Genomic DNA, 23,176 nt, shown 5'->3' on the forward strand with positions numbered 1-23,176 from the left:
AAGAGCAGCAGTGGACGTGGTGCCAGGGGCCGAGGTAGTCTAAGCTGGTCTCTGCTCGAGGGACATCTAAACGGATTTATCCTTTCTTCAATCAACTGTATCACGTTTTCACGTTTTGTTTTGTGGGAAACCCCTAATCTTGCCCTTTTAGATCAGGCCGAAGAGGGTGAAGCTGGATTCCGTAGTGGATTTCTGTTAGAAATTAGTTTGAAACAATTGGCCGTTGTGCAAATTATGACAGAACCGAGTCCCAGGGGTTGACAGGATGATGTGCAGGTTGTGTGGCTAGGAGAGTTGATAACCACCAACGTCTTAAGTACTTTATGATGACAACCCTTTTGCCTCCTGTAGGTGACACCTATGCCAGAGATGGTGCTAATACTTTAGGTGACACAGCTGGAAATTCGGGATATGGTTTTGGGAACCCTGGTCAGCAGGGTGTTGGAAACAGTGGATCTGATTGGAGTGATAAGAGCAGCAGTGGATTTGATCCCAGTGGCTCAGGTAGCTGAACGTTTGACTTGCTCTGGGGAACTATAAGCGTCATTCCCCCCTTCTCAGACCATCGTATGACGTTTTATTTCTCGGTCAGTGGAAAGCACCTGATATTTTAGATTTGGATGCCAGAAGGAGGGGAGGGTGAACAAGGCTTTCGGAACCACAATATTTGAGAGTCCGTTTCCAGGGTGTGCAGGTTGAGATTCACATTCTGTGGAAACAATAGTTCAGAATCCTGAACTGTACGGACTGAAGTCATGACGCCAATTATTTCGCACCCGGTAGGTGACCCCTATGCCAGAAATGGCGATGCTATGTTAGGTGACAGATCTGGAAATCCGGGATCTGATTTTGGGAGAGTTGGTCAAGAGGGAACTGGCAGCGTTGGCTCTGGTTGGAGCGATAAGAGCAGCAGCGGACCTGATGCGCGTGACTCAGGTAGCGTAACCTAGGGCACTCCTCTGTGAAAAGTACGTTGCTTTCCCGACCCTCGGTCTCTTTGCTGGCACTGCTTTTCTCTGCCAGTGCGATAGACCTGACCTTTTGGTTTCAGGTAGGGTAGTAGAGGGCGCTGCTGGATTTGGTTGGGGGAGACGCTGGCCCAAGAAATTTGGGGGACATGGCCGTAGCGCAAATTCAGTGGGTGAGCACAGAACTCAGCTCCATGGGATCATAGACTGATGCTGCATTTCTGTGCAGAAACTAGCTCCTAATCCTAACCTTTTTTTACAGTGCCTTGTCATGACCATCATTTTATATCCTGTAGGTGATACCTATGTGAGAAATGGTGATGATACTTTAGGTGATGTGTCTGGAAATTCAGGATATGGTTATGGGGAACGTGGTCCACAGGGACTTGGAAGCAGTGGATCTGATTGGAATGGTAAGAGCAGCAGTGGACGTGGTGCCAGGGGCCGAGGTAGTCTAAGCTGGTCTCTGCTCGAGGGACATCTAAACGGATTTATCCTTTCTTCAATCAACTGTATCACGTTTTCACGTTTTGTTTTGTGGGAAACCCCTAATCTTGCCCTTTTAGATCAGGCCGAAGAGGGTGAAGCTGGATTCCGTAGTGGATTTCTGTTAGAAATTAGTTTGAAACAATTGGCCGTTGTGCAAATTATGACAGAACCGAGTCCCAGGGGTTGACAGGATGATGTGCAGGTTGTGTGGCTAGGAGAGTTGATAACCACCAACGTCTTAAGTACTTTATGATGACAACCCTTTTGCCTCCTGTAGGTGACACCTATGCCAGAGATGGTGCTAATACTTTAGGTGACACAGCTGGAAATTCGGGATATGGTTTTGGGAACCCTGGTCAGCAGGGTGTTGGAAACAGTGGATCTGATTGGAGTGATAAGAGCAGCAGTGGATTTGATCCCAGTGGCTCAGGTAGCTGAACGTTTGACTTGCTCTGGGGAACTATAAGCGTCATTCCCCCCTTCTCAGACCATCGTATGACGTTTTATTTCTCGGTCAGTGGAAAGCACCTGATATTTTAGATTTGGATGCCAGAAGGAGGGGAGGGTGAACAAGGCTTTCGGAGCCACAATATTTGAGAGTCCGTTTCCAGGGTGTGCAGGTTGAGATTCACATTCTGTGGAAACAGTAGTTCAGAATCCTGAACTGTACGGACTGAAGTCATGACGCCAATTATTTCGCACCCGGTAGGTGACCCCTATGCCAGAAATGGCGATGCTATGTTAGGTGACAGATCTGGAAATCCGGGATCTGATTTTGGGAGAGTTGGTCAAGAGGGAACTGGAAGCGTTGGCTCTGGTTGGAGCGATAAGAGCAGCAGCGGACCTGATGCGCGTGACTCAGGTAGCGTAACCTAGGGCACTCCTCTGTGAAAAGTACGTTGCTTTCCCGACCCTCGGTCTCTTTGCTGGCACTGCTTTTCTCTGCCAGTGCGATAGACCTGACCTTTTGGTTTCAGGTAGGGTAGTAGAGGGCGCTGCTGGATTTGGTTGGGGGAGACGCTGGCCCAAGAAATTTGGGGGACATGGCCGTAGCGCAAATTCAGTGGGTGAGCACAGAACTCAGCTCCATGGGATCATAGACTGATGCTGCATTTCTGTGCAGAAACTAGCTCCTAATCCTAACCTTTTTTTACAGTGCCTTGTCATGACCATCGTTTTATATCCTGTAGGTGATACCTATGTGAGAAATGGTGATGATACTTTAGGTGATGTGTCTGGAAATTCAGGATATGGTTATGGGGAACGTGGTCCACAGGGACTTGGAAGCAGTGGATCTGATTGGAATGGTAAGAGCAGCAGTGGACGTGGTGCCAGGGGCCGAGGTAGTCTAAGCTGGTCTCTGCTCGAGGGACATCTAAACGGATTTATCCTTTCTTCAATCAACTGTATCACGTTTTCACGTTTTGTTTTGTGGGAAACCCCTAATCTTGCCCTTTTAGATCAGGCCGAAGAGGGTGAAGCTGGATTCCGTAGTGGATTTCTGTTAGAAATTAGTTTGAAACAATTGGCCGTTGTGCAAATTATGACAGAACCGAGTCCCAGGGGTTGACAGGATGATGTGCAGGTTGTGTGGCTAGGAGAGTTGATAACCACCAACGTCTTAAGTACTTTATGATGACAACCCTTTTGCCTCCTGTAGGTGACACCTATGCCAGAGATGGTGCTAATACTTTAGGTGACACAGCTGGAAATTCGGGATATGGTTTTGGGAACCCTGGTCAGCAGGGTGTTGGAAACAGTGGATCTGATTGGAGTGATAAGAGCAGCAGTGGATTTGATCCCAGTGGCTCAGGTAGCTGAACGTTTGACTTGCTCTGGGGAACTATAAGTGTCATTCCCCCCTTCTCAGACCATCGTATGACGTTTTATTTCTCGGTCAGTGGAAAGCACCTGATATTTTAGATTTGGATGCCAGAAGGAGGGGAGGGTGAACAAGGCTTTCGGAACCACAATATTTGAGAGTCCGTTTCCAGGGTGTGCAGGTTGAGATTCACATTCTGTGGAAACAGTAGTTCAGAATCCTGAACTGTACGGACTGAAGTCATGACGCCAATTATTTCGCACCCGGTAGGTGACCCCTATGCCAGAAATGGCGATGCTATGTTAGGTGACAGATCTGGAAATCCGGGATCTGATTTTGGGAGAGTTGGTCAAGAGGGAACTGGAAGCGTTGGCTCTGGTTGGAGCGATAAGAGCAGCAGCGGACCTGATGCGCGTGACTCAGGTAGCGTAACCTAGGGCACTCCTCTGTGAAAAGTACGTTGCTTTCCCGACCCTCGGTCTCTTTGCTGGCACTGCTTTTCTCTGCCAGTGCGATAGACCTGACCTTTTGGTTTCAGGTAGGGTAGTAGAGGGCGCTGCTGGATTTGGTTGGGGGAGACGCTGGCCCAAGAAATTTGGGGGACATGGCCGTAGCGCAAATTCAGTGGGTGAGCACAGAACTCAGCTCCATGGGATCATAGACTGATGCTGCATTTCTGTGCAGAAACTAGCTCCTAATCCTAACCTTTTTTTACAGTGCCTTGTCATGACCATCGTTTTATATCCTGTAGGTGATACCTATGTGAGAAATGGTGATGATACTTTAGGTGATGTGTCTGGAAATTCAGGATATGGTTATGGGGAACGTGGTCCACAGGGACTTGGAAGCAGTGGATCTGATTGGAATGGTAAGAGCAGCAGTGGACGTGGTGCCAGGGGCCGAGGTAGTCTAAGCTGGTCTCTGCTCGAGGGACATCTAAACGGATTTATCCTTTCTTCAATCAACTGTATCACGTTTTCACGTTTTGTTTTGTGGGAAACCCCTAATCTTGCCCTTTTAGATCAGGCCGAAGAGGGTGAAGCTGGATTCCGTAGTGGGTTTCTGTTAGAAATTAGTTTGAAACAATTGGCCGTTGTGCAAATTATGACAGAACCGAGTCCCAGGGGTTGACAGGATGATGTGCAGGTTGTGTGGCTAGGAGAGTTGATAACCACCAACGTCTTAAGTACTTTATGATGACAACCCTTTTGCCTCCTGTAGGTGACACCTATGCCAGAGATGGTGCTAATACTTTAGGTGACACAGCTGGAAATTCGGGATATGGTTTTGGGAACCCTGGTCAGCAGGGTGTTGGAAACAGTGGATCTGATTGGAGTGATAAGAGCAGCAGTGGATTTGATCCCAGTGGCTCAGGTAGCTGAACGTTTGACTTGCTCTGGGGAACTATAAGCGTCATTCCCCCCTTCTCAGACCATCGTATGACGTTTTATTTCTCGGTCAGTGGAAAGCACCTGATATTTTAGATTTGGATGCCAGAAGGAGGGGAGGGTGAACAAGGCTTTCGGAACCACAATATTTGAGAGTCCGTTTCCAGGGTGTGCAGGTTGAGATTCACATTCTGTGGAAACAATAGTTCAGAATCCTGAACTGTACGGACTGAAGTCATGACGCCAATTATTTCGCACCCGGTAGGTGACCCCTATGCCAGAAATGGCGATGCTATGTTAGGTGACAGATCTGGAAATCCGGGATCTGATTTTGGGAGAGTTGGTCAAGAGGGAACTGGAAGCGTTGGCTCTGGTTGGAGCGATAAGAGCAGCAGCGGACCTGATGCGCGTGACTCAGGTAGCGTAACCTAGGGCACTCCTCTGTGAAAAGTACTTTGCTTTCCCGACCCTCGGTCTCTTTGCTGGCACTGCTTTTCTCTGCCAGTGCGATAGACCTGACCTTTTGGTTTCAGGTAGGGTAGTAGAGGGCGCTGCTGGATTTGGTTGGGGGAGACGCTGGCCCAAGAAATTTGGGGGACATGGCCGTAGCGCAAATTCAGTGGGTGAGCACAGAACTCAGCTCCATGGGATCATAGACTGATGCTGCATTTCTGTGCAGAAACTAGCTCCTAATCCTAACCTTTTTTTACAGTGCCTTGTCATGACCATCGTTTTATATCCTGTAGGTGATACCTATGTGAGAAATGGTGATGATACTTTAGGTGATGTGTCTGGAAATTCAGGATATGGTTATGGGGAACGTGGTGCACAGGGACTTGGAAGCAGTGGATCTGATTGGAATGGTAAGAGCAGCAGTGGACGTGGTGCCAGGGGCCGAGGTAGTCTAAGCTGGTCTCTGCTCGAGGGACATCTAAACGGATTTATCCTTTCTTCAATCAACTGTATCACGTTTTCACGTTTTGTTTTGTGGGAAACCCCTAATCTTGCCCTTTTAGATCAGGCCGAAGAGGGTGAAGCTGGATTCCGTAGTGGGTTTCTGTTAGAAATTAGTTTGAAACAATTGGCCGTTGTGCAAATTATGACAGAACCGAGTCCCAGGGGTTGACAGGATGATGTGCAGGTTGTGTGGCTAGGAGAGTTGATAACCACCAACGTCTTAAGTACTTTATGATGACAACCCTTTTGCCTCCTGTAGGTGACACCTATGCCAGAGATGGTGCTAATACTTTAGGTGACACAGCTGGAAATTCGGGATATGGTTTTGGGAACCCTGGTCAGCAGGGTGTTGGAAACAGTGGATCTGATTGGAGTGATAAGAGCAGCAGTGGATTTGATCCCAGTGGCTCAGGTAGCTGAACGTTTGACTTGCTCTGGGGAACTATAAGCGTCATTCCCCCCTTCTCAGACCATCGTATGACGTTTTATTTCTCGGTCAGTGGAAAGCACCTGATATTTTAGATTTGGATGCCAGAAGGAGGGGAGGGTGAACAAGGCTTTCGGAACCACAATATTTGAGAGTCCGTTTCCAGGGTGTGCAGGTTGAGATTCACATTCTGTGGAAACAATAGTTCAGAATCCTGAACTGTACGGACTGAAGTCATGACGCCAATTATTTCGCACCGGTAGGTGACCCCTATGCCAGAAATGGCGATGCTATGTTAGGTGACAGATCTGGAAATCCGGGATCTGATTTTGGGAGAGTTGGTCAAGAGGGAACTGGCAGCGTTGGCTCTGGTTGGAGCGATAAGAGCAGCAGCGGACCTGATGCGCGTGACTCAGGTAGCGTAACCTAGGGCACTCCTCTGTGAAAAGTACGTTGCTTTCCCGACCCTCGGTCTCTTTGCTGGCACTGCTTTTCTCTGCCAGTGCGATAGACCTGACCTTTTGGTTTCAGGTAGGGTAGTAGAGGGCGCTGCTGGATTTGGTTGGGGGAGACGCTGGCCCAAGAAATTTGGGGGACATGGCCGTAGCGCAAATTCAGTGGGTGAGCACAGAACTCAGCTCCATGGGATCATAGACTGATGCTGCATTTCTGTGCAGAAACTAGCTCCTAATCCTAACCTTTTTTTACAGTGCCTTGTCATGACCATCGTTTTATATCCTGTAGGTGATACCTATGTGAGAAATGGTGATGATACTTTAGGTGATGTGTCTGGAAATTCAGGATATGGTTATGGGGAACGTGGTCCACAGGGACTTGGAAGCAGTGGATCTGATTGGAATGGTAAGAGCAGCAGTGGACGTGGTGCCAGGGGCCGAGGTAGTCTAAGCTGGTCTCTGCTCGAGGGACATCTAAACGGATTTATCCTTTCTTCAATCAACTGTATCACGTTTTCACGTTTTGTTTTGTGGGAAACCCCTAATCTTGCCCTTTTAGATCAGGCCGAAGAGGGTGAAGCTGGATTCCGTAGTGGGTTTCTGTTAGAAATTAGTTTGAAACAATTGGCCGTTGTGCAAATTATGACAGAACCGAGTCCCAGGGGTTGACAGGATGATGTGCAGGTTGTGTGGCTAGGAGAGTTGATAACCACCAACGTCTTAAGTACTTTATGATGACAACCCTTTTGCCTCCTGTAGGTGACACCTATGCCAGAGATGGTGCTAATACTTTAGGTGACACAGCTGGAAATTCGGGATATGGTTTTGGGAACCCTGGTCAGCAGGGTGTTGGAAACAGTGGATCTGATTGGAGTGATAAGAGCAGCAGTGGATTTGATCCCAGTGGCTCAGGTAGCTGAACGTTTGACTTGCTCTGGGGAACTATAAGCGTCATTCCCCCCTTCTCAGACCATCGTATGACGTTTTATTTCTCGGTCAGTGGAAAGCACCTGATATTTTAGATTTGGATGCCAGAAGGAGGGGAGGGTGAACAAGGCTTTCGGAGCCACAATATTTGAGAGTCCGTTTCCAGGGTGTGCAGGTTGAGATTCACATTCTGTGGAAACAGTAGTTCAGAATCCTGAACTGTACGGACTGAAGTCATGACGCCAATTATTTCGCACCCGGTAGGTGACCCCTATGCCAGAAATGGCGATGCTATGTTAGGTGACAGATCTGGAAATCCGGGATCTGATTTTGGGAGAGTTGGTCAAGAGGGAACTGGCAGCGTTGGCTCTGGTTGGAGCGATAAGAGCAGCAGCGGACCTGATGCGCGTGACTCAGGTAGCGTAACCTAGGGCACTCCTCTGTGAAAAGTACTTTGCTTTCCCGACCCTCGGTCTCTTTGCTGGCACTGCTTTTCTCTGCCAGTGCGATAGACCTGACCTTTTGGTTTCAGGTAGGGTAGTAGAGGGCGCTGCTGGATTTGGTTGGGGGAGACGCTGGCCCAAGAAATTTGGGGGACTTGGCCGTAGCGCAAATTCAGTGGGTGAGCACAGAACTCAGCTCCATGGGATCATAGACTGATGCTGCATTTCTGTGCAGAAACTAGCTCCTAATCCTAACCTTTTTTTACAGTGCCTTGTCATGACCATCGTTTTATATCCTGTAGGTGATACCTATGTGAGAAATGGTGATGATACTTTAGGTGATGTGTCTGGAAATTCAGGATATGGTTATGGGGAACGTGGTCCACAGGGACTTGGAAGCAGTGGATCTGATTGGAATGGTAAGAGCAGCAGTGGACGTGGTGCCAGGGGCCGAGGTAGTCTAAGCTGGTCTCTGCTCGAGGGACATCTAAACGGATTTATCCTTTCTTCAATCAACTGTATCACGTTTTCACGTTTTGTTTTGTGGGAAACCCCTAATCTTGCCCTTTTAGATCAGGCCGAAGAGGGTGAAGCTGGATTCCGTAGTGGGTTTCTGTTAGAAATTAGTTTGAAACAATTGGCCGTTGTGCAAATTATGACAGAACCGAGTCCCAGGGGTTGACAGGATGATGTGCAGGTTGTGTGGCTAGGAGAGTTGATAACCACCAACGTCTTAAGTACTTTATGATGACAACCCTTTTGCCTCCTGTAGGTGACACCTATGCCAGAGATGGTGCTAATACTTTAGGTGACACAGCTGGAAATTCGGGATATGGTTTTGGGAACCCTGGTCAGCAGGGTGTTGGAAACAGTGGATCTGATTGGAGTGATAAGAGCAGCAGTGGATTTGATCCCAGTGGCTCAGGTAGCTGAACGTTTGACTTGCTCTGGGGAACTATAAGCGTCATTCCCCCCTTCTCAGACCATCGTATGACGTTTTATTTCTCGGTCAGTGGAAAGCACCTGATATTTTAGATTTGGATGCCAGAAGGAGGGGAGGGTGAACAAGGCTTTCGGAACCACAATATTTGAGAGTCCGTTTCCAGGGTGTGCAGGTTGAGATTCACATTCTGTGGAAACAATAGTTCAGAATCCTGAACTGTACGGACTGAAGTCATGACGCCAATTATTTCGCACCCGGTAGGTGACCCCTATGCCAGAAATGGCGATGCTATGTTAGGTGACAGATCTGGAAATCCGGGATCTGATTTTGGGAGAGTTGGTCAAGAGGGAACTGGAAGCGTTGGCTCTGGTTGGAGCGATAAGAGCAGCAGCGGACCTGATGCGCGTGACTCAGGTAGCGTAACCTAGGGCACTCCTCTGTGAAAAGTACGTTGCTTTCCCGACCCTCGGTCTCTTTGCTGGCACTGCTTTTCTCTGCCAGTGCGATAGACCTGACCTTTTGGTTTCAGGTAGGGTAGTAGAGGGCGCTGCTGGATTTGGTTGGGGGAGACGCTGGCCCAAGAAATTTGGGGGACATGGCCGTAGCGCAAATTCAGTGGGTGAGCACAGAACTCAGCTCCATGGGATCATAGACTGATGCTGCATTTCTGTGCAGAAACTAGCTCCTAATCCTAACCTTTTTTTACAGTGCCTTGTCATGACCATCGTTTTATATCCTGTAGGTGATACCTATGTGAGAAATGGTGATGATACTTTAGGTGATGTGTCTGGAAATTCAGGATATGGTTATGGGGAACGTGGTCCACAGGGACTTGGAAGCAGTGGATCTGATTGGAATGGTAAGAGCAGCAGTGGACGTGGTGCCAGGGGCCGAGGTAGTCTAAGCTGGTCTCTGCTCGAGGGACATCTAAACGGATTTATCCTTTCTTCAATCAACTGTATCACGTTTTCACGTTTTGTTTTGTGGGAAACCCCTAATCTTGCCCTTTTAGATCAGGCCGAAGAGGGTGAAGCTGGATTCCGTAGTGGATTTCTGTTAGAAATTAGTTTGAAACAATTGGCCGTTGTGCAAATTATGACAGAACCGAGTCCCAGGGGTTGACAGGATGATGTGCAGGTTGTGTGGCTAGGAGAGTTGATAACCACCAACGTCTTAAGTACTTTATGATGACAACCCTTTTGCCTCCTGTAGGTGACACCTATGCCAGAGATGGTGCTAATACTTTAGGTGACACAGCTGGAAATTCGGGATATGGTTTTGGGAACCCTGGTCAGCAGGGTGTTGGAAACAGTGGATCTGATTGGAGTGATAAGAGCAGCAGTGGATTTGATCCCAGTGGCTCAGGTAGCTGAACGTTTGACTTGCTCTGGGGAACTATAAGCGTCATTCCCCCCTTCTCAGACCATCGTATGACGTTTTATTTCTCGGTCAGTGGAAAGCACCTGATATTTTAGATTTGGATGCCAGAAGGAGGGGAGGGTGAACAAGGCTTTCGGAACCACAATATTTGAGAGTCCGTTTCCAGGGTGTGCAGGTTGAGATTCACATTCTGTGGAAACAATAGTTCAGAATCCTGAACTGTACGGACTGAAGTCATGACGCCAATTATTTCGCACCCGGTAGGTGACCCCTATGCCAGAAATGGCGATGCTATGTTAGGTGACAGATCTGGAAATCCGGGATCTGATTTTGGGAGAGTTGGTCAAGAGGGAACTGGCAGCGTTGGCTCTGGTTGGAGCGATAAGAGCAGCAGCGGACCTGATGCGCGTGACTCAGGTAGCGTAACCTAGGGCACTCCTCTGTGAAAAGTACGTTGCTTTCCCGACCCTCGGTCTCTTTGCTGGCACTGCTTTTCTCTGCCAGTGCGATAGACCTGACCTTTTGGTTTCAGGTAGGGTAGTAGAGGGCGCTGCTGGATTTGGTTGGGGGAGACGCTGGCCCAAGAAATTTGGGGGACATGGCCGTAGCGCAAATTCAGTGGGTGAGCACAGAACTCAGCTCCATGGGATCATAGACTGATGCTGCATTTCTGTGCAGAAACTAGCTCCTAATCCTAACCTTTTTTTACAGTGCCTTGTCATGACCATCGTTTTATATCCTGTAGGTGATACCTATGTGAGAAATGGTGATGATACTTTAGGTGATGTGTCTGGAAATTCAGGATATGGTTATGGGGAACGTGGTCCACAGGGACTTGGAAGCAGTGGATCTGATTGGAATGGTAAGAGCAGCAGTGGACGTGGTGCCAGGGGCCGAGGTAGTCTAAGCTGGTCTCTGCTCGAGGGACATCTAAACGGATTTATCCTTTCTTCAATCAACTGTATCACGTTTTCACGTTTTGTTTTGTGGGAAACCCCTAATCTTGCCCTTTTAGATCAGGCCGAAGAGGGTGAAGCTGGATTCCGTAGTGGGTTTCTGTTAGAAATTAGTTTGAAACAATTGGCCGTTGTGCAAATTATGACAGAACCGAGTCCCAGGGTTTGACAGGATGATGTGCAGGTTGTGTGGCTAGGAGAGTTGATAACCACCAACGTCTTAAGTACTTTATGATGACAACCCTTTTGCCTCCTGTAGGTGACACCTATGCCAGAGATGGTACTAATACTTTAGGTGACACAGCTGGAAATTCGGGATATGGTTTTGGGAACCCTGGTCAGCAGGGTGTTGGAAACAGTGGATCTGATTGGAGTGATAAGAGCAGCAGTGGATTTGATCCCAGTGGCTCAGGTAGCTGAACGTTTGACTTGCTCTGGGGAACTATAAGCGTCATTCCCCCCTTCTCAGACCATCGTATGACGTTTTATTTCTCGGTCAGTGGAAAGCACCTGATATTTTAGATTTGGATGCCAGAAGGAGGGGAGGGTGAACAAGGCTTTCGGAACCACAATATTTGAGAGTCCGTTTCCAGGGTGTGCAGGTTGAGATTCACATTCTGTGGAAACAATAGTTCAGAATCCTGAACTGTACGGACTGAAGTCATGACGCCAATTATTTCGCACCCGGTAGGTGACCCCTATGCCAGAAATGGCGATGCTATGTTAGGTGACAGATCTGGAAATCCGGGATCTGATTTTGGGAGAGTTGGTCAAGAGGGAACTGGCAGCGTTGGCTCTGGTTGGAGCGATAAGAGCAGCAGCGGACCTGATGCGCGTGACTCAGGTAGCGTAACCTAGGGCACTCCTCTGTGAAAAGTACGTTGCTTTCCCGACCCTCGGTCTCTTTGCTGGCACTGCTTTTCTCTGCCAGTGCGATAGACCTGACCTTTTGGTTTCAGGTAGGGTAGTAGAGGGCGCTGCTGGATTTGGTTGGGGGAGACGCTGGCCCAAGAAATTTGGGGGACATGGCCGTAGCGCAAATTCAGTGGGTGAGCACAGAACTCAGCTCCATGGGATCATAGACTGATGCTGCATTTCTGTGCAGAAACTAGCTCCTAATCCTAACCTTTTTTTACAGTGCCTTGTCATGACCATCGTTTTATATCCTGTAGGTGATACCTATGTGAGAAATGGTGATGATACTTTAGGTGATGTGTCTGGAAATTCAGGATATGGTTATGGGGAACGTGGTCCACAGGGACTTGGAAGCAGTGGATCTGATTGGAATGGTAAGAGCAGCAGTGGACGTGGTGCCAGGGGCCGAGGTAGTCTAAGCTGGTCTCTGCTCGAGGGACATCTAAACGGATTTATCCTTTCTTCAATCAACTGTATCACGTTTTCACGTTTTGTTTTGTGGGAAACCCCTAATCTTGCCCTTTTAGATCAGGCCGAAGAGGGTGAAGCTGGATTCCGTAGTGGGTTTCTGTTAGAAATTAGTTTGAAACAATTGGCCGTTGTGCAAATTATGACAGAACCGAGTCCCAGGGGTTGACAGGATGATGTGCAGGTTGTGTGGCTAGGAGAGTTGATAACCACCAATGTCTTAAGTACTTTATGATGACAACCCTTTTGCCTCCTGTAGGTGACACCTATGCCAGAGATGGTACTAATACTTTAGGTGACACAGCTGGAAATTCGGGATATGGTTTTGGGAACCCTGGTCAGCAGGGTGTTGGAAACAGTGGATCTGATTGGAGTGATAAGAGCAGCAGTGGATTTGATCCCAGTGGCTCAGGTAGCTGAACGTTTGACTTGCTCTGGGGAACTATAAGCGTCATTCCCCCCTTCTCAGACCATCGTATGACGTTTTATTTCTCGGTCAGTGGAAAGCACCTGATATTTTAGATTTGGATGCCAGAAGGAGGGGAGGGTGAACAAGGCTTTCGGAACCACAATATTTGAGAGTCCGTTTCCAGGGTGTGCAGGTTGAGATTCACATTCTGTGGAAACAATAGTTCAGAATCCTGAACTGTACGGACTGAAGTCATGACGCCAATTATTTCGCACCCGGTAGGTGACCCCTATGCCAGAAATGGCGATGCTATGTTAGGTGACAGATCTGGAAATCCGGGATCTGATTTTGGGAGAGTTGGTCAAGAGGGAACTGGCAGCGTTGGCTCTGGTTGGAGCGATAAGAGCAGCAGCGGACCTGATGCGCGTGACTCAGGTAGCGTAACCTAGGGCACTCCTCTGTGAAAAGTACGTTGCTTTCCCGACCCTCGGTCTCTTTGCTGGCACTGCTTTTCTCTGCCAGTGCGATAGACCTGACCTTTTGGTTTCAGGTAGGGTAGTAGAGGGCGCTGCTGGATTTGGTTGGGGGAGACGCTGGCCCAAGAAATTTGGGGGACATGGCCGTAGCGCAAATTCAGTGGGTGAGCACAGAACTCAGCTCCATGGGATCATAGACTGATGCTGCATTTCTGTGCAGAAACTAGCTCCTAATCCTAACCTTTTTTTACAGTGCCTTGTCATGACCATCGTTTTATATCCTGTAGGTGATACCTATGTGAGAAATGGTGATGATACTTTAGGTGATGTGTCTGGAAATTCAGGATATGGTTATGGGGAACGTGGTCCACAGGGACTTGGAAGCAGTGGATCTGATTGGAATGGTAAGAGCAGCAGTGGACGTGGTGCCAGGGGCCGAGGTAGTCTAAGCTGGTCTCTGCTCGAGGGACATCTAAACGGATTTATCCTTTCTTCAATCAATTGTATCACGTTTTCACGTTTTGTTTTGTGGGAAACCCCTAATCTTGCCCTTTTAGATCAGGCCGAAGAGGGTGAAGCTGGATTCCGTAGTGGGTTTCTGTTAGAAATTAGTTTGAAACAATTGGCCGTTGTGCAAATTATGACAGAACCGAGTCCCAGGGGTTGACAGGATGATGTGCAGGTTGTGTGGCTAGGAGAGTTGATAACCACCAACGTCTTAAGTACTTTATGATGACAACCCTTTTGCCTCCTGTAGGTGACACCTATGCCAGAGATGGTGCTAATACTTTAGGTGACACAGCTGGAAATTCGGGATATGGTTTTGGGAACCCTGGTCAGCAGGGTGTTGGAAACAGTGGATCTGATTGGAGTGATAAGAGCAGCAGTGGATTTGATCCCAGTGGCTCAGGTAGCTGAACGTTTGACTTGCTCTGGGGAACTATAAGCGTCATTCCCCCCTTCTCAGACCATCGTATGACGTTTTATTTCTCGGTCAGTGGAAAGCACCTGATATTTTAGATTTGGATGCCAGAAGGAGGGGAGGGTGAACAAGGCTTTCGGAACCACAATATTTGAGAGTCCGTTTCCAGGGTGTGCAGGTTGAGATTCACATTCTGTGGAAACAATAGTTCAGAATCCTGAACTGTACGGACTGAAGTCATGACGCCAATTATTTCGCACCCGGTAGGTGACCCCTATGCCAGAAATGGCGATGCTATGTTAGGTGACAGATCTGGAAATCCGGGATCTGATTTTGGGAGAGTTGGTCAAGAGGGAACTGGCAGCGTTGGCTCTGGTTGGAGCGATAAGAGCAGCAGCGGACCTGATGCGCGTGACTCAGGTAGCGTAACCTAGGGCACTCCTCTGTGAAAAGTACGTTGCTTTCCCGACCCTCGGTCTCTTTGCTGGCACTGCTTTTCTCTGCCAGTGCGATAGACCTGACCTTTTGGTTTCAGGTAGGGTAGTAGAGGGCGCTGCTGGATTTGGTTGGGGGAGACGCTGGCCCAAGAAATTTGGGGGACATGGCCGTAGCGCAAATTCAGTGGGTGAGCACAGAACTCAGCTCCATGGGATCATAGACTGATGCTGCATTTCTGTGCAGAAACTAGCTCCTAATCCTAACCTTTTTTTACAGTGCCTTGTCATGACCATCGTTTTATATCCTGTAGGTGATACCTATGTGAGAAATGGTGATGATACTTTAGGTGATGTGTCTGGAAATTCAGGATATGGTTATGGGGAACGTGGTCCACAGGGACTTGGAAGCAGTGGATCTGATTGGAATGGTAAGAGCAGCAGTGGACGTGGTGCCAGGGGCCGAGGTAGTCTAAGCTGGTCTCTGCTCGAGGGACATCTAAACGGATTTATCCTTTCTTCAATCAATTGTATCACGTTTTCACGTTTTGTTTTGTGGGAAACCCCTAATCTTGCCCTTTTAGATCAGGCCGAAGAGGGTGAAGCTGGATTCCGTAGTGGGTTTCTGTTAGAAATTAGTTTGAAACAATTGGCCGTTGTGCAAATTATGACAGAACCGAGTCCCAGGGTTTGACAGGATGATGTGCAGGTTGTGTGGCTAGGAGAGTTGATAACCACCAACGTCTTAAGTACTTTATGATGACAACCCTTTTGCCTCCTGTAGGTGACACCTATGCCAGAGATGGTACTAATACTTTAGGTGACACAGCTGGAAATTCGGGATATGGTTTTGGGAACCCTGGTCAGCAGGGTGTTGGAAACAGTGGATCTGATTGGAGTGATAAGAGCAGCAGTGGATTTGATCCCAGTGGCTCAGGTAGCTGAACGTTTGACTTGCTCTGGGGAACTATAAGCGTCATTCCCCCCTTCTCAGACCATCGTATGACGTTTTATTTCTCGGTCAGTGGAAAGCACCTGATATTTTAGATTTGGATGCCAGAAGGAGGGGAGGGTGAACAAGGCTTTCGGAACCACAATATTTGAGAGTCCGTTTCCAGGGTGTGCAGGTTGAGATTCACATTCTGTGGAAACAATAGTTCAGAATCCTGAACTGTACGGACTGAAGTCATGACGCCAATTATTTCGCACCCGGTAGGTGACCCCTATGCCAGAAATGGCGATGCTATGTTAGGTGACAGATCTGGAAATCCGGGATCTGATTTTGGGAGAGTTGGTCAAGAGGGAACTGGCAGCGTTGGCTCTGGTTGGAGCGATAAGAGCAGCAGCGGACCTGATGCGCGTGACTCAGGTAGCGTAACCTAGGGCACTCCTCTGTGAAAAGTACGTTGCTTTCCCGACCCTCGGTCTCTTTGCTGGCACTGCTTTTCTCTGCCAGTGCGATAGACCTGACCTTTTGGTTTCAGGTAGGGTAGTAGAGGGCGCTGCTGGATTTGGTTGGGGGAGACGCTGGCCCAAGAAATTTGGGGGACATGGCCGTAGCGCAAATTCAGTGGGTGAGCACAGAACTCAGCTCCATGGGATCATAGACTGATGCTGCATTTCTGTGCAGAAACTAGCTCCTAATCCTAACCTTTTTTTACAGTGCCTTGTCATGACCATCGTTTTATATCCTGTAGGTGATACCTATGTGAGAAATGGTGATGATACTTTAGGTGATGTGTCTGGAAATTCAGGATATGGTTATGGGGAACGTGGTCCACAGGGACTTGGAAGCAGTGGATCTGATTGGAATGGTAAGAGCAGCAGTGGACGTGGTGCCAGGGGCCGAGGTAGTCTAAGCTGGTCTCTGCTCGAGGGACATCTAAACGGATTTATCCTTTCTTCAATCAATTGTATCACGTTTTCACGTTTTGTTTTGTGGGAAACCCCTAATCTTGCCCTTTTAGATCAGGCCGAAGAGGGTGAAGCTGGATTCCGTAGTGGGTTTCTGTTAGAAATTAGTTTGAAACAATTGGCCGTTGTGCAAATTATGACAGAACCGAGTCCCAGGGGTTGACAGGATGATGTGCAGGTTGTGTGGCTAGGAGAGTTGATAACCACCAACGTCTTAAGTACTTTATGATGACAACCCTTTTGCCTCCTGTAGGTGACACCTATGCCAGAGATGGTGCTAATACTTTAGGTGACACAGCTGGAAATTCGGGATATGGTTTTGGGAACCCTGGTCAGCAGGGTGTTGGAAACAGTGGATCTGATTGGAGTGATAAGAGCAGCAGTGGATTTGATCCCAGTGGCTCAGGTAGCTGAACGTTTGACTTGCTCTGGGGAACTATAAGCGTCATTCCCCCCTTCTCAGACCATCGTATGACGTTTTATTTCTCGGTCAGTGGAAAGCACCTGATATTTTAGATTTGGATGCCAGAAGGAGGGGAGGGTGAACAAGGCTTTCGGAACCACAATATTTTAGAGTCCGTTTCCAGGGTGTGCAGGTTGAGATTCACATTCTGTGGAAACAGTAGTTCAGAATCCTGAACTGTACGGACTGAAGTCATGACGCCAATTATTTCGCACCCGGTAGGTGACCCCTATGCCAGAAATGGCGATGCTATGTTAGGTGACAGATCTGGAAATCCGGGATCTGATTTTGGGAGAGTTGGTCAAGAGGGAACTGGCAGCGTTGGCTCTGGTTGGAGCGATAAGAGCAGCAGCGGACCTGATGCGCGTGACTCAGGTAGCGTAACCTAGGGCACTCCTCTGTGAAAAGTACGTTGCTTTCCCGACCCTCGGTCTCTTTGCTGGCACTGCTTTTCTCTGCCAGTGCGATAGACCTGACCTTTTGGTTTCAGGTAGGGTAGTAGAGGGCGCTGCTGGATTTGGTTGGGGGAGACGCTGGCCCAAGAAATTTGGGGGACATGGCCGTAGCGCAAATTCAGTGGGTGAGCACAGAACTCAGCTCCATGGGATCATAGACTGATGCTGCATTTCTGTGCAGAAACTAGCTCCTAATCCTAACCTTTTTTTACAGTGCCTTGTCATGACCATCGTTTTATATCCTGTAGGTGATACCTATGTGAGAAATGGTGATGATACTTTAGGTGATGTGTCTGGAAATTCAGGATATGGTTATGGGGAACGTGGTCCACAGGGACTTGGAAGCAGTGGATCTGATTGGAATGGTAAGAGCAGCAGTGGACGTGGTGCCAGGGGCCGAGGTAGTCTAAGCTGGTCTCTGCTCGAGGGACATCTAAACGGATTTATCCTTTCTTCAATCAATTGTATCACGTTTTCACGTTTTGTTTTGTGGGAAACCCCTAATCTTGCCCTTTTAGATCAGGCCGAAGAGGGTGAAGCTGGATTCCGTAGTGGGTTTCTGTTAGAAATTAGTTTGAAACAATTGGCCGTTGTGCAAATTATGACAGAACCGAGTCCCAGGGGTTGACAGGATGATGTGCAGGTTGTGTGGCTAGGAGAGTTGATAACCACCAACGTCTTAAGTACTTTATGATGACAACCCTTTTGCCTCCTGTAGGTGACACCTATGCCAGAGATGGTGCTAATACTTTAGGTGACACAGCTGGAAATTCGGGATATGGTTTTGGGAACCCTGGTCAGCAGGGTGTTGGAAACAGTGGATCTGATTGGAGTGATAAGAGCAGCAGTGGATTTGATCCCAGTGGCTCAGGTAGCTGAACGTTTGACTTGCTCTGGGGAACTATAAGCGTCATTCCCCCCTTCTCAGACCATCGTATGACGTTTTATTTCTCGGTCAGTGGAAAGCACCTGATATTTTAGATTTGGATGCCAGAAGGAGGGGAGGGTGAACAAGGCTTTCGGAACCACAATATTTGAGAGTCCGTTTCCAGGGTGTGCAGGTTGAGATTCACATTCTGTGGAAACAATAGTTCAGAATCCTGAACTGTACGGACTGAAGTCATGACGCCAATTATTTCGCACCCGGTAGGTGACCCCTATGCCAGAAATGGCGATGCTATGTTAGGTGACAGATCTGGAAATCCGGGATCTGATTTTGGGAGAGTTGGTCAAGAGGGAACTGGAAGCGTTGGCTCTGGTTGGAGCGATAAGAGCAGCAGCGGACCTGATGCGCGTGACTCAGGTAGCGTAACCTAGGGCACTCCTCTGTGAAAAGTACGTTGCTTTCCCGACCCTCGGTCTCTTTGCTGGCACTGCTTTTCTCTGCCAGTGCGATAGACCTGACCTTTTGGTTTCAGGTAGGGTAGTAGAGGGCGCTGCTGGATTTGGTTGGGGGAGACGCTGGCCCAAGAAATTTGGGGGACATGGCCGTAGCGCAAATTCAGTGGGTGAGCACAGAACTCAGCTCCATGGGATCATAGACTGATGCTGCATTTCTGTGCAGAAACTATCTCGTAATCCTAACCTTTTTTATACTGCTTTGTCATGGCCATCGTTTTGTATCCTGTAGGTGATACCTACGTGAGAAATGGTGATGATACTTTAGGTGATGTGTCTGGAAATTCAGGATATGGTTATGGGGAACGTGGTCCACAGGGATTTGGAAGCAGTGGATCTGAGTGGAATGGTAAGAGCAGCAGTGGACGTGGTGCCAGGGGCCGAGGTAGTCTAAGCTGGTCTCTGCTCGAGGGACATCTAAACTGATTTATCCTTTCTTTAATCAATTGTATCACGTTTTTACATTTTGTTTTGTGGGAAACCCCTAAACTTGCCCTTTTAGATCCGGCCGAAATGGGTCAAGGTCGATTCTTTATTGGATTTCTCGTACAATGAAGTTTGAAACAATTTGCCGTTGTGCAAATTATGACAGAACCGAGTCCCAGGGGTTGACAGGATGATGTGCAGGTTGTGTGGCTAGGAGAGTTGATAACCACCAACATCCTAAGTACTTTATGATGACAACCCTTTTACCTCCTGTAGGTGACACCTATGCCAGAGATGGTGCTAATACTTTAGGTGACACAGCTGGAAATTCGGGATATGGTTTTGGGAACCCTGGTCAGCAGGGTTTTGGAAACAGTGGATCTGATTGGAATGATAACAGCAGCAGTGGACTTGATGTCAGTGGCTCAGGTAGTCTAAGCTTGGTTTCTCCTCTGGTGAAATCTAAATGGAATTCCCCTTTCGTCCTTCAATTTTGTTACATATTATTTTTCTGTTATGAGAAACGAGTTGATGTTTCGGCTTTTGATCTGAAGGATAGTAGGTTGAATGTCAATTTCATTCTGGAATGTGGATTTCAAATTAATTTGCTGAAATTGATTGTAATGCAAAAGTATAAAAGGTTTAGAAGAATCTAGTTCCACTCCTTTAAGATTTGATGGTTGTGTTTTGTGGAAAAGCAGTTCATCATCATACAATTTAATGAAATAAGAAATGGGGATGAACTTGTTGGTAGTTATTTGTGAATTTGGGATTTTGGGTTGGGGCATTCAGTCAAAAAGGGCTTGGAAGCAGTAGATTGGTGTGGGCAAAATGGGCATCAGCCTGTCTGCTGGGCCTCAGTTCATGAGTTTCAAATATGATACCTGTATATAAATCAGGCATTTTACTATTCTGGACTCTTTAGGTGCAATCGAAATGGATTTCACCTTTTCATCCTTTTTTAAAATAACATTTTTAGATTTTCATTAATGGATGCACTGTATGTTTTCATTTTGGACTTGGAGAAATGAAGTCATGGTTCTATTTGATGTTGGAAATTCTGGTTCAAATCAATTTAGTGGCAAAGGCCTCAGTGGTGGAAATGGAGTTTGGTATTGAGGCTCTAATTCCAGTGCTCTAGTGATACCAGTTATTTTCTATGCATAAAACAATTTTGAATCATGGTAGATATGCATAGAAAGTAATTCTTGTGATCATTATTTTATACTTAGCAGGTAGCTCAAGTTCACGAAATGGGACTGAATATAGTCTTTTCTCTGAATATTCAGGATTCAGTTTGGGGTCATTTCATCAAAAGGGTATTAGGTCGTGGAATTGGTGGGAATGGAAAAAGTAGCAGGGGATCTGCTGGGACTGGAGACTTGAGGCCTGGCTTTAGTATTGGTGGCTCGGGTATCTTAATATGGAATTTGTTTCTAAGAACTACAAATTTAATTTCTTTTACTCGCACGTTGCTTTTCCATTAGGAGGAAACACTTGGTCTTCTGGTTCTGGAAGTGGTGAAGGAAGGAAGGGTGCAGCCGGCCTTGGTGTTGGTGCTTCTGGACTAAACAAATTTGGTGAAAATGCCCTTAGTGGTAAAGGTACATGTAAGCCTAGAAAGCGTATTATTGTATCTCGCCCCGTGTTTAGGCAGTGACATTTATTTCTGATTAGAAAGACAGGATTCTAAAATATATTTGTATAAATCAATGAAATAATAAACATAATAGTAATAAGAATTTCAGAAGCAAGTCAGAAGCCTGAAATATTGAAATGCATTTAGATATGATTAGGCAAAGCCGCTTAAAATTATTTTGGCCTACGATATGGAACTGATTTTGTGGCTACGACTATATTGATGTGAAATTCCTTTCATCGCCTCTGTCCTGAATTATGTCATTGAATAGGCTCAGTTGAGCAGGTGGTTAGAGTGGCAGCTGATCTTAGACTGGAGATTTGTATCCTGGATCTGGACTTGGTGGCTGGGATTTTTCTGCAGGTTCATTCCTGAGGAGAATATACTGTTCATCCTTTCAAATTCATTTTTCTAATAAAATTTAATATTTCAATTTAATGGAAATGGTGGATTGAATGGTCCTGGAATTTATGGTACATAATTGTTAAGATAATGTTTGCTACCGATGCTTTGTGTGAGAAATGTTCTAATGCTGGTTGCAGTGTTGGAAAGGCGTGGGTGCCACTGGAGAATATGCTTCTGTGGACCCACTTCTAATGACACGGCTATCTTGACAGATATTCAGAATTCATATTTAGAATTCAAATGTAGGATTCAAGTATTTCTTTTTCTTGGGTAAAATCTAATTAGCAAGAGATATAGTTTAGTGTAGTAATGATTGACTTAACTTAGGTTGACCATCAGTGAATCTGTTAAAAAAAAAAAAGATTTGGTCATACAGAAATAATAATTTTCTCTTAGGTAATTCTTAATCTTTAATCATGAGTTTTGATGTCAACACTTCAATAGAACTAGGAATCATTTAGCATTTATTGCCACTGGTTTTGTTTAAGTGCAAATGGTAAAAATGGTTTAAAAGATACTGATTTCCTGAACACAGATATGCTGCCATTAGCTCAGGTATTCACATTTGGATTTTATTACTGAAAAATTTGTTAAAGATTAATTGCCAAGAATATGGTGAAACATCGGAAAAATAATATAAGAATATGGTGAAACATGGGAAAATATATAAAAAAATATAACATGGGAAAAATGTAACTTATAGACTATAGTTAATATAATATTTTTGTAGCAAAGACAAAAAAGGTACTATATCAATGCTAAAGATAAAAAAAAGAGAAATATGTGATTTAGTTTTATGAGATATCAATATAACTAAGAGTTTTTTCTTTAAAAACTTTCATTACAAGGAAACCTTGGTCATGTCATTTAATCAATTCTGTGCTCACCTATGTATCTTTCTGAACACTGGAAGGACAATTATGTTTGTTTTTGGGATTGTATGTGATACATGTATGTGCCTGGACAGAATTTTGTGGAGTGATGCTACCATAATTTGTTAAGCTGCCTTTTGTCTGTTATTTTTATCTCTTGAAGTTGAAATAAAGTTTACCTGTTAAAAAAATAATTGTTGTTTTTCGGTTGTGAAATTAATACAACTGGGTTGAAAATTCGAAATTTTTCTGTTATCTGGAATTCAGGTTCTGACTGCTAGGGTTTTCCTCAATAGGTGGACTTTTGTTAATTTTCTTTCTCACAATATACCTAACGACAGTATATCTAGTGACTTTGGAATAAGAGGTTCTGGATTTCTTGACTTTAGCAAAGGTGTCAATTAATCTAGATGGGTGGTTTTGCTACTTGCGATTTCTGTGAATGCAGAATTCTTTGTTCAATTGACATCTTGAATTTGTACCTAGAATTCCCAAACGTAAAACAAATCAAAGCAGGAGCAAGTTTGTTTGAAGCTAGGATAAGAGATGTGGATCTCTGTCTGCTGAAACCCTTTATTTTTCCTGGACAACTTAAAGCAACTGAGTGAGAACAAATTAATTTGGTGCCAATTCATCAAGTACCTATGTGCTTAATTTACTCTGGATGGTTGTTGAGTTGATAATAATTTCTTTTCCTAGGCTGCATCACATCGTCCTAAGTTTTTTAGCCTTAGCACTACTGAATTTGGAGCCACGGTTTATCCATCAGATTTTAATTTTTTTAAACATATTTTACCAAGGAAAATTTTACACAGAAAGCATCCT

The 23,176-nt window shown here is 46.3% G+C and overlaps 2 protein-coding genes across 16 annotated transcripts in view; both read left to right on the forward strand.

The window, feature by feature from the left end:
* LOC131280552 (mucin-19) overlaps positions 1-23,176 on the forward strand; it is a 129,653-nt gene that overhangs the window by 35,966 nt on the left and 70,511 nt on the right. The window lies entirely within an intron of this gene.
* LOC139440139 (uncharacterized transmembrane protein DDB_G0289901-like) lies at positions 17,336-22,545 on the forward strand. 2 transcript variants are annotated; one of them, XM_071218777.1, is made up of 7 exons: positions 17,336-17,531; positions 17,860-17,976; positions 18,330-18,482; positions 18,762-18,914; positions 19,242-19,358; positions 19,712-19,864; positions 20,923-22,545. In XM_071218777.1, exons 1-7 carry the CDS (start codon positions 17,351-17,353, stop codon positions 21,093-21,095), a joined length of 1,047 nt encoding a protein of 348 aa, XP_071074878.1. In that variant the 5' UTR covers positions 17,336-17,350; the 3' UTR covers positions 21,096-22,545. The 2 variants fall into 2 exon arrangements, with proteins under 2 accessions (XP_071074878.1, XP_071074879.1); XM_071218778.1 differs by lacking the exon at positions 18,762-18,914.

The sequence above is a fragment of the Dasypus novemcinctus genome, chromosome 12 (assembly GCF_030445035.2).
Source record: "Dasypus novemcinctus isolate mDasNov1 chromosome 12, mDasNov1.1.hap2, whole genome shotgun sequence".
NCBI lineage: Eukaryota > Metazoa > Chordata > Mammalia > Cingulata > Dasypodidae > Dasypus > Dasypus novemcinctus.